Here is an 18,886-nt window from a genome sequence, read left to right on the forward strand (position 1 = left end):
AAAGCGAAACTAATTCAAAGTTAACAACGAACAACGTTCTCGGCATTGCACCGGGAAATGTCCAGAAGCAATCAGCTTTGATCAATGTTGTACATCAGACAATTGTTATTCAATCTGGACAATTGGGAGCTGGTTCCCCTCCCCCCAACATCTGTTGGGGGAAAAAAACAAAAACAGTCAAACTTGGGTAAACAACTGCGTGACTTCTATTTGACCTTCTTAATGAGGTCAAATGGAAGCAGCAGAGTTAACTTTTATTGCGCACGCCTGTTTTTATAGCTTAATAAATAAATTAAAACCTGTGTATGTTGTATGTATGTCGTGGTGACCTAATGGGTAACGTCACCCGGGTTGTTTTTTCACACATTAATTTCCAACTCAAGGGTACGGGTTTGATTCTCATACTTACCTACCAAAACATTTTTTTTTATTTAACCCCCCCCCCCCGGAGTTTTGATTTACTTCAAGACCCCCCCCCTCGGAGTTTTGATTTACCTCAAGACACCCGGGCATCGCCGGCTACCCCCCGCTAGTTTTAAATAAAAGCAACAGCATCTAATTCATTTATACTTAAGAAAATACGCAGACTTAAAAGAGATGAAAACATAATAATAATTCTCGTCTCAAAAATTCAGAAGCTTCAATTAGTTGTGACATTTACTAAAACGTTATTGTTAATGTTTTTTAAAAAATGTTTTTATTTTTATTTTACTGATTATCACTAATCTTTTCTTTCTTTAAACTGATCACAAATGAACAAGTTCTACCGAGTTCGACTTATGAATTAAAAACTGCAATTGATTTTCCTGGGCAATGATCGAATATATTGAGCTGAAACTGGTTATTTATGCAGTCAATCGAGTATTTGTTATAATGTTTGGATAATTGTCCAGAATTCCTCCGTATATTAAAAACAAAAAGCACAGAAAGATCTTTATAATGTACGTACCTGTGACGGAACCAAAAGTTCATATTCCAAAAATTAAGTAAATTGATCAAGGAGTTTTATTTTTATAAAGAGAAAGGTGTTGTAGTTTGCTTGAAGCATTGCGAATTGTGTGAAAAAAATTGTTTGAAGGTTATAAACGATTTTAAGCGATTAATAGAAAACGGTAGACATTACAAGACTTATATTGAAAGTTTGTATTATTGTGGAGTTATCTGCCCTTGTTTCTTCAAGATGACGACGCTAGAAAGTTAACTTATAAAATTTGATTTTCTTACTTAAAAATATAACTACTTGATCAACTTACGTGATTTTTAGAAGATGACATTTTTGTTCCATCATAGGTATGTACATCATACAGATTTTCTTTATATTTGATTTTCAATATAGCGAAGATTCTGGACAAGAACTAATGTTTGCTGCTTGAGGATTTCCTTAAATATCCGAAAATGAAACTTCATATTCGTTTGTTAATCCATCTGGCATTTTTAGTTGTTAAACAAATTTAACCTGTATTAAACATATTCGCTTTATATTCGTTTGGATATAAAATACATAAGCGCTGACTCACTAGTTCAAAATAGCAGATAACACAAATATATTGTAATTTAGTCGATAAATCATTTACACAGTCGGTACCACAATTATAAGAGCCTATTATGTTTCTTTTTTTAAGGAAATTAAGAAACGCTAGCAAAATGAAAAGACGAGGCAAATCAACAAAGTTATCCCCCTCTTGCAAGATTCACAACATGCAAGTAGCCAGATCAGAAACATGAAATCCTCCAACGTCTACCCTACTCCTCTGGCCTTACACCCTCTGGCTTTTACCTTTTTTTAGCTCTGAAGTTGTTTTTGAAAGGGAAGTATGAATATCTGAAACCGGGGCCCTACTGGCTGAACCCATGAAAAATAACTTTGGAAGAGATATATTGCAAATAAATGTCATTTATATTATCGTTTTATTTTATAATATTGATAATTGAACGTATTTAAATATCTTTTTACAGGGAATTATCACCTAAATGCTAAAGGGAAAACATTGTTTCTTACATCAAAGTATATATATATATATATATATATATATATATATATATATATATATATATATATATATATATATGCGTGTGTGTGTATGAGTTTATGGAAAAAGGTTGCTTACTCAATTATATTTCGCCTTTTATTTATACCAATCCTTTAATTTATAAAGCTCGATGTAGCTACAGAGCATATGCAAATAAATGATAAAAAGTTTATATTCCAAATATCAAGATGTTGTCCATCTTATCGTTTATTTCTTTCAGCATGTTAAAATGTTCAGCACCTGTTTAATAGCATAGAATCATTCATGTAATTATTATGCCAATTTTTTAATTTATTCCGCCCTTAACTCATCAGAAGAATAGAAAATCAAATTTAAAAGAAAATAAAGGAACATGGCGTGATTACAAAATCTGAAAAGGGAAGAGAAGTTGTAATTGTGCGTTTAGAAAAGATTGCATAACTAAAAGAAAACATAATTGCAAATTTTTTTTCACTTTTCGGCTTTGCTCGGGTCCTATGTATTGTTCATAAGTTTATGTGCATATATATATATATATATATATATATATATATATATATATATATATATATATTTAAAAAGTCTGACTCATGTCTAGGTAACCTACATCTAAAATTTCAAGTGTTTAGACTGAAACTTGGCAGAGGAGTTTGGTAGAGTTTGCAAAGCTCTTTCAAAACTCTTTCAACTTGAACCTCTTGGCAATAAAATTTTCGCCCAAAAACTGATTAAAAAGCTTGCTGCATGTCTGAATACGCTTTATGTAAAATTTCAATTGTTTAGTCCCAACATTTGTTGAACAGTTTTTTAATAATTTTCGAAAAATCGGCAATTAAACAGCTTGCCCTATATCTAAATACACTTTATGTAAAATTTCAAATGTTTCGACCAAAAATTGGCTGAGTAATTTGATAGAGACCGCAGAGATAATCTTTTTAAACTTTGGCCCCAATTTTGACCCCTTAATATTTATTGTTTTGTACTCAAATCAAATGAAAAAGTTTAATCCATGCCCAAGTAACCTACATCTAAAATTTCAAGTGTTTAGACCCAAAATTGGAGGAGGAGTTTAGTAGAGTTTTCAAAGATCAAATCGTTGAACTTTGACCTCTTGACAGCCTAATTTCTGGTCGAAAACCGATTAAATAGATTTTTCCCAAATTTCAATATCCCTTATGTCAAATCTCGAGTCTGTAGACGGAAAATTGATAGAGTAGTTTGGTAGGGAAATGTATACACACAGACACCACAGAAACAATTTCATATATATATATATATATATATATATATATATATATATATATATAGTGTGTGTGTGTGTGTGTGTGTGTGTGTGTGTGTGTGTGTGTGTGCATCTAGTCAGCAATCTTTTATTTAAGCAAATATTGTTAAACATAACAGAATTCTTCTGCTTGATTACACTTCAAACAAATTTTCATTTCAATTTTTGTAACAATTTTTTTATTGTCAAAATTTTAAAAAATTAATGTTTAATTAGTATCACTAGTCATTTTGATTCTTCTTCGGTGACAAAAACAAACAAAATGCTGGAGATAAAATAATAATAGATTTTTCGGTTTCTAATAAATATTTTAAAGGATTTTAGGGGACATCAGGGCAAAACCTGACATTTGAAATATCAAATATTTCAGATTTGCATTAAATTTGATCCATATCAATGGACACCAATGAAGCAAATATACCTGAATTTCAATTTCTTCTTATAACCATGTTAGTTTAAGGCTTAAATTTTAGTCATTCCAAAGATATTAAATTAATAGATTGTGATAAAATTTGAATGATGATTTTAAACATAAGGTTTAGTATCACATAAAAGTTGTGTAGACATATTCTTTTTGGGGAATCAATTTTACCCATTCTACTAGTTTTTTTAAAATTTTTTATATAAAACAATATATTTTGGAACGCAACTTCAGTTCTAAATGTATTTGCAAAAGTTCCTATAACTAACTCATTTTATTTCAGTATTTTTTATCAATTATCAATTAAGATAATAAAGAATTTTCCTTTCCTTTCAGCCCTGCTACACAATAGAGGACATTGAAGGTATGTTATTATTTTATATTTATTTTTGTTTTGGATGGATTGCTATCAATATTAGTTGGAGTGCCATCTAGTCGACTCATTCTTCAAGTCATCTAAACATTGCATTCAGGCTGCTAACAAATTCTATTTTTCATACAACATTCTGTCTGAAAACTCACTCTTGGTCTGTTATGATACTGATGTCCAAACCTCTGCTCTATATCTATTATGTGATATCCAGATCATCTGAAAAGAGTTTAAAGATTAGCTACTCGAATAGAGCAGGGTATATCGGATCTGTCCTACTGTAAGCTGACTCCAAAAAGTTTACCTTTTCTTCCTTGAGCGCTGAGATCCATTATTCATTCCTGCACCAGAAAGAGGTCTACAAGGGTCTTACAAGAACTATCTCACCGCCAAATCCGATTAAGTTGAATGAGAGTTGCTTTCTTAATCAGAATCCTTGGACCTTCAAATAGACCTCCAAGAAAGGTAATGCGCACCAACAACACAACAATTCAAAGTGAATTTGGACAGATGCTGAGTTACTGTATCCTCTTCTGTGTAAATGTTTTACCATTCTTCCCTTACATGGAAATTGAAGCATTATTGTTTTATTGTTTTGCCAAATGAATTGAATTGAATGGAATGGGCAGTTCTCACTTTGATAACTTAATGGCAAATATTAGAAATGGATTCTTGTTAGAATATTCTAATTTAGGGAAAGGACTGCGTGTAAAAACAGCAGGAAACTTGTATTACCACATGTTCAAAGATACTAGAGAAGAACAGGGTGGAACAATAAAAGTGCCGCCCTAAAAAAAACAACACTACATCTTTATTTCAAAACTTCCATTGAAAAAATCAATTCAGATAACTTGATTATGTAGTGAAGCTGACATATATTCAATGTAGCTGCCTCAGCCTCAATCACCACCTTGATACGGGTCCGGAACTGGGAGCATGCTTTTTCCACAAGTTCTAGCGGGAGCTTGGCAAATACTTGGCAGATGGCAGTGATCAAGCTGGCTTTGGTGTTGTGGGAGGTTATGTTGGTGATGTTCTTCATGTAAGGCCAAACGAAGTAGTCCAGCAGGTTCAATTCGGGGAAGGAAGAGGCCAGTGAAAAAAGGATACAGTCGTAGAACTTCTGAAGCCAAGCCTGGGTCCCTTTGGACTTGTGGGCCAGCATCAAGTCCTGCTGTCACACACAGGGTCTGCCAACGGTCACATGATTGCACCAGAGGATCACCACACTCTTCAGCACATCCAACTACACTTTAGTGTTGACTTTCAGGCCGACTTCGAAGATGTGCATTAGAAAGAAGCTGGCAGGGATAAGAGTCAAGATGCTATGTTTTATTACAACAACTGTTAGTAGTACTATGTTGCATCCCAGTGAAGGATAGGCTCCTGCTACTTCAGTATTTCTGAAGATGCAGAGGAATGACATGGCTATGAATTTGTGGTGTGCATCTTGACAATAGAGTTAGTTCTGATTCATTATTTCAGCTTAAGATAACTGATATCTGCTCTTCATTGCAATCACATGCGGGTTTTCTGGACATGTTGAACGAAGATCTGGTTGAATAAATGAATGTACACATGTCACACTTTGTGGGTAAGCATGTAAAGGCATTCTGAGAAAAAACGGATATTTGCTTTTACAAACGGGTGACTGCTTATTAAGGCCCAAAGGCCATTCGAGGATAAGGGTTGTTGGGTTGAACTGGTAGATGGTAAGCCACAGAGGTGTTTAGTAACGATGATTGATTGTTTAAGAGAACTGCTCAGCAAGAGTTTGTTTACATTTCACTTGAAAATAGTAATGTTATAGTCAGACAGAAAGCAGCCTCCTGTGTAACAGAGTGTGGATGCGTGTATGGTGGCTATATGCAAATACCGAGCGTGTGCAAAATGGCGTCATGGAAAGGAAAAATAAAAATTATATAAAAGTAGAGAGAGCATGTTAGAGAGGACGATCATGTTAGAGGTGTGGGTGACGTTCGAGCAGTCAGAGAGAAGGAGCATGGAGAAAGTACTCGGAAATAAATGCCATTGTTTAACAAAAAAGAAGTTGAGTTATTACTTGCCCTATGTTCCTTGCAACACTGTGTTGCATCCCGGGCGTCTACATGTTAACACGTGTGTACAACATTGCACCTGGTATTGTATTTCATGACTGATCAGGGAAGGGAAAGAAACTTTGCTCATGGAAGTTCTGCTTAGTTCTGGATCAGCAGTGGGGGAAAAGGAATTTATTAACAGTGGTTGAAGCTTGACATGATTTTGCTGTGAATATTTTAGAGTGGGAGACCATAGAGTGAAGCTCAGTCAAACACTTGCCATAAGATTAATGATAAAGTACAGATAGAGTAGAGAAATGCTAGCAACGTCTTTTCTTTGAGAAAAAAACTGTAAGATAGATGAGAGGATATAGCCCACTAGATTTCAAAATCAGTTTTGTATTCTGTTTTGTATTGGAAATTTCCCAGGGTCAAATATTATGTTTCCAGATGTATATCCATGTGGTCTTGCTTTTGGGTAATTTTCAGCAAAATTTAATGATTGGAAGATTCTATGTCTCAGAAAGAGCTACTTTTGGCCATTTTGATCCCTTTTAACCCCCTCGGGACACAACTAGAATTTTCCCAGGATCAAATATTACGTTTCCAGGTGTATATCCATGTGATTTTGCTTTTGGGTAATTTTCTACAAAATCTAATGATCGGAAAAGATTATGTGTCCCGAAAAGTGCTATTTTGGCCCCCTTATGACACAACCAGATTTTTTATAAAAAATTCGAGAATCTTACATTTCCTCCCTTAAATAGTTGTAACTTCATGTAAAATTTCAGAAAAATGTAATGAGTAGCTATTAAGAATTTTGGTGACGAATGGACGAGAGTGAATTCTAAGGTCCAAATCCGACTAAGTCGGTGGACCAAAAAACCGTTTTGCAGATTTACCTTTATTAATACAATATATATATATATATATATATATATATATATATATATATATATATATATATATATATATATATATGCTTTTTTAATATTTTATACTTGCATTGTATTCTTACTATATAAAGGTTTATATTTTATGATATTTCGGGGAAATTTCCCTTCTTCTAACGTGTGTTCGACTTTAGTTCATACATGTATACTGGGCTATTGTAAACGTGAGTAGTTTCACAGGAATTATAAAGGAAAGGAGGAAAAGAACAAGAACAAGAAGAAACAAAAAACTGGTTGTTAAGAAAAGTTGATTTGGCGAATTGTTAAATGTTTCTTTGCAGTCATGGTTGGTCAAATTTTCAACAAAATAAGGGGTATTACTGTTGTCGGCACAGTCACTTTGGTAACATAGCAAAAATTTAACTTTGAGTACTGCTACTGTTCTCATTATCGATGTGGGATCGAACACCAGTCAAAGAGATAGTGTTAAAATGTGTCTCTTGATATAGTAATCGAACTGTATCTAGTATTGGTAATGTGATTTGTTTAGTCAATGTAGCAGAAGCAGCAATAACTAAAATGAGGGGAAAAAGAGCTTACCTCGGGTATGTCTGTTGTGTCACCAGTTGGGGGGAAAAAGAGAATTCCAAGATGGCGTCCGGGGGTTTTTATTAGCATTTACCCCATGCAACTCTCGGAAAATCACGTTTCTGTCTCATGTGATTATGCAAATGGATAATTCCCGGCCACTATAAAAGCAGGAGGCCAGAGACGAGTCGGCAGTGTCCTGCAAACTGTGTGTGTGGGTGTTTCTGGCGATTGGAGTGTGTCTTCTTTTACCACGGTTATCACGGACAGGAATTCCCTCTCTTCTGGAGGTGGGCGATATTGACTATTTTGAAGTTGTACTGTTGCTGACAGAACATCTATTTATTTATTTATTTTGCCTACTACATTTTTGTTTCAAGCTATTTCGGCCCGAATATGGCGAAGGTGCAGATAAGCAGTGATATTATCAAGCCGTTCTCTGGCGAGGGAGACGTTGTAGCATGGCTGAAAAAAGTGAGACTTGTCGCACAACTTCAGCAGGTGGATGACGTAGCGAGTCTGCTACCTTTATACCTGGAAGGCGATGCACTGGCCCTCTACATGGAAATGGAGGAGGACGATCAAAAGAAAATAGACCAGATTGAGGCTCGATTAAAGGAGGCATTTACTGATGACGCGTTTGCAGCATATAGAAAAATAACTATGGTTAGATGGGCTGGTGAACGTGTGGATGTGTACGCCAACAAAATCAGGCAGTTGGTTGGATTGGCCGGATTCACAGGAGAAAGCTCAGAGAGACTCACAAAATTAATTTTTGTCACTGGATTCCCTGACACCATCTCAATTGCTCTTCAACAGGTGCCGAACATCAAAGCCCTGACCATGGGGGAGCTAATGTCGAGAGCGAGAATTTTGACGACGACTGGCGAACAAAATCAGGATGTGGTTGCGGCCACACGCTCACCCAACAACAGAGCCCAGAATAATCCTGTTAACGTGACCTGTTTCAAATGCAATATTAAAGGCCACCTTGCAAGGGACTGTCGAAAACGTGGAACACGGTGTTACCGTTGCGGTGAGAGTGGACACTGGGCTCGGAACTGCTCGGGAAACGAGCAAGGGGAGGACGCATAAGCGCCAGTCTCCTTCCCAACCAAGATGTGAACACGACGCTCCCGGTGATAAGCATCCATGTTGACGGGACGCGATGTTTGGCGCTTATTGATACAGGATGCTCCAGGACAATTTTACATGCAGACCGGTGCCGGTCTTGGAGAAAAACAAACGTAAATGTCAACACAATTGGTGGAATGTCCCATGCGTGCTGCGGTGTTGGAACGGTCTCTGTATCCACTGATGAAGGTGTGTCTGCCAGAGTCAATGTGTTGGTGGTGCATGGCAAGCCACTGGGATTTGACTTGCTTCTAGGGATCGACGCCATAAAAGCTCTAGGAGGTGTCGTTGTCAAGCCTACAGGATCAGTGCGGCTGGGCGCCAGGAAAAGTATTAAATGCGCAGCCATTTCTATCGATGAACCAGATTTCACTGCTACCTTTGACCATCAAAACCGAACGTGGACCGCATCGTGGAAATGGTCTGTGGACCACCCCCCTGAAAGGCTGCATAATCGAGTGTCAGAGTACCCAGTGCCAGCAGAAATTCGTGAAGAATACACGCAGGAGCTCCACACATGGATAGATAATGGTTGGCTCGTGCCATACCCAGAGGATAAATTGGGACCCCCCAAAGGTCTAATTCCCCTGATGGCTGTGATACAGCAGAACAAAGCCAAAGTGCACCCGGTAATGGACTACCGGGAGCTAAATCATTACGTAGACGCATTTACGGCCAACGCAGATGTTTGTGCGGCTAAGCTGCGTGAGTGGAGACAAAAAGGTGCTAACGTGTCTCTACTGGACCTCAGAAGAGCATACCTACAAGTCCGGGTCCATGAGACACTGTGGCCATACCAGACTGTGGAAATCGATGGGAAAAAATACTGTCTGACCCGTCTGGGGTTTGGTTTGAATGTGGCTCCCTTGATAATGAGAGCAATTGTCAGCGAAGTACTATCTCAGGAAGAAGTTATAAGCCGCGCAGCATCTGCTTACATTGATGACATTTTTGTCAATGAAGATGTGGTGCCCGCGACCCGTGTGAGAGAACACCTCGCGCAGTTCGGGTTGGAGTGCAAGAACCCGGAGCAGTTGAAGGACGGTGCACGGGTGCTGGGATTGGCAGTCAGGATGGAACGCAATGAACTGCGGTGGAAGCGAGGAAATGCAATTCCGGAGGCTCCCAGTATTGTTACGCGACGAACAATCTTTTCCCTGTGTGGTCGACTTGTCGGGCACTTTCCGGTGTGCGGTTGGCTTCGTGTGGCTTGCGGAATACTCAGAAGGAGAGTAAGTTCGGTGACGAAGGGCTGGGATGATGAAGCAAGGGACGCCGTACTACATCGTATGATGTTCGAAACCTTAAAATCTGCACAGCAGAACGATCCGGCACAGGGAAATTGGTGTGTGGACGGCAAAGAGCTGAATGTATGGGTCGATGCTAGCTCCCTAGCAATTGGGGCAGCCTTGGAGATGTGTGAAACTGTGCTGGAAGATGCATGTTGGCTGCAACCTGAAGATGACTCTCAACATATCAACTTGGCTGAACTGGATGCCGTATTGAAAGGCATCAATTTGGCTCTCCAGTGGCAGAGCAAGGTGCTACACATAAAGACAGATTCTGTTTGCGTATACCATTGGGTCTCGGACACGCTAACTGGAAAGGCGCGAGTACGCACCAAAGCAGCAAGCGAGATGCTTATTAGGAGGCGATTAAGCACTCTTAAGGAGCTCGTGAAAGAGTACGGGCTGACAGTGGATGTGACGCTGGTTCCATCAGCACGAAACATTGCTGACCGACTGACACGAGTGCCACAGCGGTGGTTTGAGGCAATGAAAAAGAAAAACGGTCTTGACCCAGTGATATGCGCAGTCCACACAGACGAGCTGGATGAGAGTCAAATCATGGCTATTCACAAAGATAGTGGACATCCGGGGGTGCGACGCACTACCTACTTTGTCAGGAGAAGATGTCCAACCACGACAAAAGCAACTGTCAGAACGGTCATACAGAAATGCGAGGAATGTCAGTCCATTGACCCAGCGCCAGTCAGGTGGGAAAAGGGAAAGCTGGAAGTTAACGAGAATTGGCAGAGAATTGGAATGGATATCACGCATTATGGCACCTTCCATTTTTTAACTTTAACAGACTGTGGTCCATCGCGTTTCTCCATTTGGAGGAAATTGGCAAGGCAGGACTCGGCAAGCGTGATTCATCAGTTGGAGGCAGTGTTCCTCGAGCGTGGCGCGCCGCATGAACTCCTTTTAGACAATGACACAGCTTTCTGCAGCAATATGTTCCAAGCATTTGCATGTAAATGGGGAGTTCACTTGCGATTCCGCTGTGCATACGCTCCAGCCGGGAATGGCATAGCGGAGCGATGTCATCGTACAGTGAAATGAATAGCGGCTAGAATGTGTTGTCCCATACAGGAGGCTGTCTACTGGTATAACATCACACCAAGAGACGACACATCTCCCTCCACTGCGCCTGCCAATAGGATTTATCAATACGAAGTTCGAGTAAAGGAGACCAATCTCGCAACTGCGTCCCCAGGTCCCAAGAACAGCTTTTACCAGGTTGGAGATCGCGTATGGGTCAGAAGACCGCAAAATCGATGTACCACGAGGTTCGGCAAGGGTGAGGTGACCAAGGTGATCAGCCCTCAGTCAATTTTGGTGGACGGTGTGCCTCGTCACGTGAAGGATTTGCGCCCTTGCCATTATGTTGTTACATCGGAGGAAGAGGGAGACTCAGACAGTATGATGTCTTCTGAAAAGACAGAGAGTATGATGCAGGACGACGAAGAGGATTTTGAGCCATATAATGTACATACTGAAGAAGCGGAGGAAGGACCACCCGTCTTGCCTCTACGAAGGAGTACCCGACAGAAACGAATACTGCCCCCCTGCCCTGATTGCGAAACACCGCCTATGGAGCAGACTGGTGGCAATAATGGCGATGAGGAGGATGGCAGGGAGGAAGTGCTGCCTCCGGTTCTTCGGAGAAGTACCAGACAGAGACGACTGCCCCCCTGCCCTATTTGTGATCATGAGATCAGGGGGGAGTGTAGCAGAAGCAGCAATAACTAAAATGAGGGGAAAAAGAGCTTACCTCGGGTATGTCTGTTGTGTCACCAGTTGGGGGGAAAAAGAGAATTCCAAGATGGCGTCTGGGGGTTTTTATTAGCATTTACCCCATGCAACTCTCGGAAAATCACGTTTCTGTCTCATGTGATTATGCAAATGGATAATTCCCGGCCACTATAAAAGCAGGAGGCCAGAGACGAGTCGGCAGTGTCCTGCAAACTGTGTGTGTGGGTGTTTCTGGCGATTGGAGTGTGTCTTCTTTTACCACGGTTATCACGGACAGGAATTCCCTCTCTTCTGGAGGTGGGCGATATTGACTATTTTGAAGTTGTACTGTTGCTGACAGAACATTTATTTATTTATTTTTTTTTGCCTACTACATTTTTGTTTCAGTCAAGAAAAGATTTATCACATGAGACGAAATGTATATGGAAAGTGGATCTTCAGTTCACTATCACCAGTCTCATAACTCTCACTTTCCTAATTTTGTCCTTTAGTCCTCACATTTCATAAGCGATTTCTCTAACAAAGGTGAAAAATTGCTATTTTCTGAGTCATAATCTATCGATCTAACACTTATTGTTGGCTGCTGTTTTTTTTTTTTTTTACCTTGAAGGCGTATTTTTAGCTCCTTACATTAAGTGGCTTAATTACTTGTCCGAAGAGATATCCATTAAAAACAAATATATCTATTTCTATCAGATGCGTCATGTCTGTTGAAGAGATTACTTCTGGTTATGTTTTCAGTGTCTGAAGTGTCACCGGAACCGGATGTGCAGAATGCGATGATCTTAGATCAGTCATTGTTCTTGTCATATGGGTGGTTATTTGTCAAATTAATCACTTCCGGTTAGTGCGTTTGAATGTGATGGATACCACAAACTAGGGATATATTTGTGTGGATATAATGCTGTGGGTTCTTGATTTAGTTGTCATTCAATATTGTTTGATATAAAATACCCCCTTGTCTCCATTTACTTGCCTCCATAGAGAGAAAAATTCAACACAAGGTTGGTTTTTAATGTAGAAGATATTCACCTTCTAAAATGGAATAAAAAGTCGAGAAAGACTGATTTGGTTTTGTTTTACAACATATCAAACTTTCCCGAGTTATTTAATGCCGAATCTAATAATAGGAATCCCTTGACTTCTGAGAATTTCGACTGAAATAAAATGGAACAAAAATTCTAAAACTACATACCTAGTAAAATGGTTGACCATAGCTGAGGCCGACCTGAAGACTCCCTTTTCATTGTTACTACACTGGGATGTAAATTACTCCGCTTACCCTTGACTTTCACCTTATAATGCTGAGTGTTTAGCAAGAGGGCATCAAGTACCATTTTTTTTTTTTTAGTTTTGAGTATGACTCGACCAGCCCATTACTGAACATTCCAATAATTGTAATACAAAATAATTGCTGAAATTGATGCTCTTTTATCTCATATATGCTGGAGAGAGGGGGGAAGGGGGGTAAAGGGAGACAAAATCAATAGAATTTTAAATCAACCAATGGCTAACTCTAAACCCTAAATCCCATTAAGATATTTTACTTTAATAGCTTCTTTTCACGGACTGCTTGTCTGTAGAATTCCCTTCCTGATCTTCGTGCGACGACTGTACTAACATACAGAAATTTAAATGTAATGTGAGCACATATCTTGCTGTCTAACTCCTTATTCAGATTTTCCCCTCTATAAATCTGGCCTCTACCATAGTATTCCCTTATATTATTTCCCTCTCTAGGAGGTTAGACTTAAGATCAGGTGTTAAGTGATATCAGGATAACAAATCATTTGAATTCTGTGTTCAAAAACTCGCAACAAAAAAGTCGTATTTGTGTATGCAAAAAGAATATAAATCATCACAAATTAATAATTCGACGACCTTATCCCTATTTCCAGATCATTGCATCCCATCATCGAATTATAAGCAATATCAGGGATTTTGTTTAGCAAAACTTGATGGAACTCGAGTTGAATTCAATTACAAAAGCCTTGAAACGAAAGGGCAAAATCGCAAAATTTTCATGTTAATTTTGTTTTATTCATGAATTTGTATTTTCTGCATCTTTTCAAATGCAATCTTTTCACGCTTGTCCAGCGGAAAAAAAAGAAAAGAAAGAAAACATTAATCGGATTATTTACACAAATCGAAAATAAAACATTTGAAAATCAAATTTGTAAAAGTTAGATTTGAGAAGATTAGCACGTTTTTCTTGAATTAATTATTGATATCAAGGATGCATTAAAGAAGTTGCAGGAAAACTGCATAGCAGAAATCACAAGGTTGTCCAAAGTTAAAGAATCAAATTGAATAGGATGAGTGTACCGGATTGGAGTCAACTATAATCTGCGTTCAGTCTTAAGAGACAATGGATACCATCTGTAAACGTGACTGCACAAGTAATTGTGAAACAATGGTTGTGCTATGCTAATTATTGTGCAGTATTAATACCTCATTCTGACAGATAAAAGGCCACTGAGTTGGCCGAATCTCTCTCAGACTGATTGCTGGTAAGCGATCATCAATTGGTATATACTAGTCACCAAGTAGCGTTGCTACCCGATTCCCTGAATGGATTACACTTAGTCATGGTCTCCATTCAGTTTTCAAAAACAATGGATACCCCTTGTAAAGGTGGCTGCATGTGTAACTATGGAGCAACAGTTGTGCAATCTTCAACCACAGCTCTTCTGAATTGGCACTGCTTGATTCCAGTGGCAAAGAGAAATCTAAGATAACTGGAAACAATGCGAAGGTAAGCGAAGAGCACACACAGCACCTTTTATTCTCAAATGGTCACTCATGACCAGACTTTAAGTTGCTCAACTTTAATGATCTAATAACTTACTCACTACGATTTATATATGACATTATATATATCATAATGACTATGCATGTTGAACCAGTGTGTCCACATGATTATGCCGTATATAAATCCTAGTGAGTAAATATGTTATATAGTTGCCAAGCAAAAGTTTCAGCAGCTTACGAGAATATGGAATATTAGATCCATTACCGATGTGTTTATGTGCCTATAGTAAATGGCATAGTAGAGTGAAGCCAGGAAAAACATCCATAGCCTTGAGCCCCTGGAGGGGCATAGGCCATCTCCAACTTTTTACATGCATTTGTAGCGAGTTCTTTTTTTCCGGATGAGAGTGCTGGCCCCACACCCAACATTTCAGAAGGTACATACAGCGCCTAGCCTTCCCAAATGGTCACCCATCTGGCACTGGCCAGGCTCAACGTTGCTTAACTTCTGTGATCTGCCGAGAACTGGCGTGTCAACATGATTGTGCCGTACCCAAGCAAACACAGCTCCATGCTAAATGCTGTCTATTCATACAATGTAATGTCTAAGGATGGCATGTTGCATTCTACTGCACTAGTTGATGCAATTCATAAGTAGGGCTATGACAACAGCATATTCATTTCATTGTTTTGACTCTCGAGTGTGTATCCATTAATATTTTATATGCTTTTATATAGAGTGATGTGGTTCTCGGTTGATTAACTGTGTCTAAGTGTGTCATATATATACTCGAGAGTCAAAACAATGATAAGAATATTCTATTGGCATAGCCCCATTCATAACTACCCTGTATGAAAATGTGGTGCCCCTACTAGATATAATTGAGAGCAAGCAATCATTCTTCTTCATCAGAGATAAAGTATGGGCAAAATTTCTTGGTGGAAGATGCACAACTCGTTTTAGAATGGGTCATGTAATTGATGCTTGTGATGTACAGGTGGCATGGGATCCCATGACATGTAAAGGACTTGTAGCCTGTTGTAGAGTAGTAAAGCAGTCAAACCGATTGCAAAAGCAACAGCACTGAGTCATCAGATGGTGAAAGATTGCCACCAGCAAGTCCAGATATGCGAAACCTCCCAGATGATATTACTGACAATTTTTGAAACTAATAATCATTGATTTAGTAAAGAACTTCTTTTAAATGTGTGTACGAAGATAATGAATAGGATTAGGGCATTGTAATGGTAAATTTAATATGCAAATGAGTTGAAAGCGAATCATATAAATAAGCGTTAATTTTGGCATACAGAGCAGTTTGAAATTTGGCTTGTTGGAATATTTACTGACAATCGTGTAAAGAAAAACGAAAAGATATTTGTGCCTTCTAACTAGTGATAGAAAAGAGACTTGATGTTGACGACCATTATAGTCAAAGTGCGACAGACAATTTAACGGCATATTAACCCAAAGAAGAACCTCTTTTTAATTTTTCGTCGAGTGCATCGAATATATTTTTTCAAATTATCATATGCAGGATTTGTAGGTTTTATGTTCCGTTCTTTGTGAGTACTTTCGATTGATTCATTCAATCGTCTTTAGGCCGTGAATAAGTCTGGTGTGTTCATATCTGCTGAGTTCATTGAACGGTGCAGTAATGTATGTTTTCTTTTAAATAAATGCATGTGTGATGATATCTGTAAGAAATAAGTTATATATATATATATATATATATATATATATATATATATATATATATATATATATATATATATATATATATGAAAAATAGATTGGAGGTGGAAGGACCTGAACGCTCAACGTTTCGCCCGATTTATGCGGGCTTTTTCAAGAGGGATGGTCAATGAGCAAATGTTGAGTGTTCAGGTCCTTCCACCTCCAATCTATTTTTCATATCGTTGGATTTCATCCCTCTTAACAATCATATATATATATATATATATATATATATATATAACTTATTCTTTTCTAATACCACTTTTCAATAAACGCATCTCCACTTTAAATAGAACTGTTAATCTAAGTACGGTGATAATTTTAGACACGAATTCGTACAACAGCCATTTTGCTTGCCATATTGATCTGTAAAAGACAACATGACGATTCACAGTAAACCTATCAAACAGGTCACCCAATTCATTTATTTAGGGCATAAACTGATCACCAGACAACATTGAAACACATAATCGGGCTGGGTTGGGCGGCTTTCCAAAAACACGACACCATTCTAAAATGAAAAAGGGTGCCAATAATTGTTAAAGTAAAAGTTTATTAAATTTATGTCCTCCCAGTAGTTTTATATGGCCTTGATTGTATCACGTGGACTAAAAAACTAGCCAATCACATTGAGGTGTTTCAAAATCATGTAATGCGTTTCATTATGGTTCATCGCCTGATCGAAAAAAAACAACAACAAAATATCCACCCTCCGTCAGACTAGTACCCTACCCCCTCTATTTGATAAAATAAAACCTAAAACCCTTAAAAATTTTGGCCATGTCAAACGATCAACCACTGATCTGTCAAAGTTATGCTTTGAGGGTATGTTAGAAGGCCAAAGAGGTAGAGGAAAGCTAAAGAGAAAGTGGAGAGAAAATGTTTTTGATTGAACACCTTTCAACAGTTGGGCGTCCATCAACGAACTTGCTCTAGATCGGAAGGAATGGTGAAAAATAAGTCACGTGGGTTTGCAATCCACACCAAGTTGAAAATGCGACTCATGAAAATGATGATCGGTAAATGAGACTAATCCAAATTTAAGGTCTTAACCACCACTTCTGAAATATTCCGAAATTCCTGATCACCACCTCCGTGGACTTAGGGTTAGTAATTGGCATATGTGTGTGTGTGTGTGTGTGTGTGTGTGTGTGTGTGTGTGTGTGTGTGTGCGCGCGCGCGTGTGTTTATGCGTGTGTGTGCGCGTATATAAACGTAAATTACTTTTAATAAACGTGTTTATGAAAAAGTTGTCAAATTTAATTTAATTCGGCACAATAACTGTTTTTTTTTTTAAGAAAACGTGAAATTAAGGCTCTTTATTGCTTTTTTGTTTTTCAGCTCTGCAAAATCGATTCCGCAGATTCTTTGACATGAACCGAGACGGCAAAGCCACTCACAAGGAAGTTGCTAATTATTTGATGAAATACGACCCAGCTATTTCCAAACCTGCTGTAGATGCTTTTCTTGCAAACAGAGATTTAAACAGTGAGTTTTGTTTTCCTTCTTTTAAAGCCCTTTCTTCTCTTCTACAAACTCTATCTTATAGAGTCTTTTCTATAAATACTATTATGATGTAAGTTCTTTAGAATCGTCTGATCTATTCTCTGCTTCCTTTGTTCCAGCTCGTTTGACTCGTTGGTCTAGTTGTCTCCATCAATTCACCGTTTTGATACCTCATTGTAATACAGCTTCCTATTCCAGTAGCTCCTTTCTAACAACTGCAAACTTATGGAACTCTCTTCCTTCTGTCTGTTTTCCTCTTACCAATAGCTGTGATCTTTTCAAGATCAGGTCAATAGGCATCCCCTGTCTTTTCACAAGTTGCCCTGTTCATCTCGAATGCTTTAACCCCTCCTCGATTTTCTGAACAATGTTTTTTTGACTCTTCAAAAAGCTCATTTAGAGTAGTATATAAATAGAATTTGCTGACCTTCATGTGCAACAATTCTCAAAAGAGGGACATGGTATCGGCCTGTGAAAATGCATACAATATCTGGTTGACCATTTCAAACCACGATCTGACACTAGTGATGTTCGTCAGCGTCTGGAAGTTGAGAATGGCTTCAGTCATTTTTTTAGTTGGCTTTATGCCATCCGCAGTTATCAAAAAGCCGGCAAATTGAAACTTATCGGGATGGAAGACGATTCCATTTCTGCCACAATGGGTGATATAGACCACTGTGTGCCAGAAAGCAGATTTCATAGTTTTATCCCAGAGAAATGTATCATCAATGCTTTGGGGCATATCTACCATAATGTTGTCAAACCAGCAAGTGTACCCGTCACCAGAGGTGTGGAAACTTTGGAGTGCTCCAAGGCACCTATAACGGCCCCATACTGTTATGAATGTGGTTGCATCTCAGGCCATTGCGGAGAGCAGTAAACTGTGATATCCGTTCCAGGCATCTAAAGCTATTTTCTTGGTTCACATGGGCACAACAGACACTTGGTTAAATGGGGACGAAGTGGGATGGGTTTCGCTCAGCATTGCGGCATTCAATTTTTGTAGGTTCACCATATTTCTTGGTGACCTGTCCTTTTTTGGTGCAGCCACCATCCTCGAATACCACACTGTAGGCATACCTGCTGGTACTAGCTCGATGATGCCCAATGTAACATC

The 18,886-nt window shown here is 38.5% G+C and overlaps 1 protein-coding gene and 1 long non-coding RNA gene across 2 annotated transcripts in view; one reads left to right on the top strand and one right to left on the bottom strand.

Annotated features, from left to right (window-relative positions):
- LOC145288018 (uncharacterized) overlaps nucleotides 1-18,886 on the bottom strand; it is a 262,452-nt gene that overhangs the window by 202,273 nt on the left and 41,293 nt on the right. The gene's annotated exons all lie outside the window — the stretch shown is intronic.
- LOC145288013 (uncharacterized) overlaps nucleotides 1-18,886 on the top strand; it is a 156,051-nt gene that overhangs the window by 126,528 nt on the left and 10,637 nt on the right. Inside the window, exons 3-4 of the mRNA XM_080136017.1 lie at nucleotides 4,049-4,076; nucleotides 17,605-17,751. Of these exons, the coding sequence (XP_079992143.1) occupies nucleotides 4,049-4,076; nucleotides 17,605-17,751 (175 nt within the window). The remainder of the gene's footprint in view (nucleotides 1-4,048; nucleotides 4,077-17,604; nucleotides 17,752-18,886) is intronic.

The sequence above is a fragment of the Euprymna scolopes genome, chromosome 11 (genome assembly GCF_053919585.1).
Source record: "Euprymna scolopes isolate OS-2025 chromosome 11, ASM5391958v1, whole genome shotgun sequence".
In the NCBI taxonomy this organism is placed as follows: Eukaryota; Metazoa; Mollusca; class Cephalopoda; order Sepiida; family Sepiolidae; genus Euprymna; species Euprymna scolopes.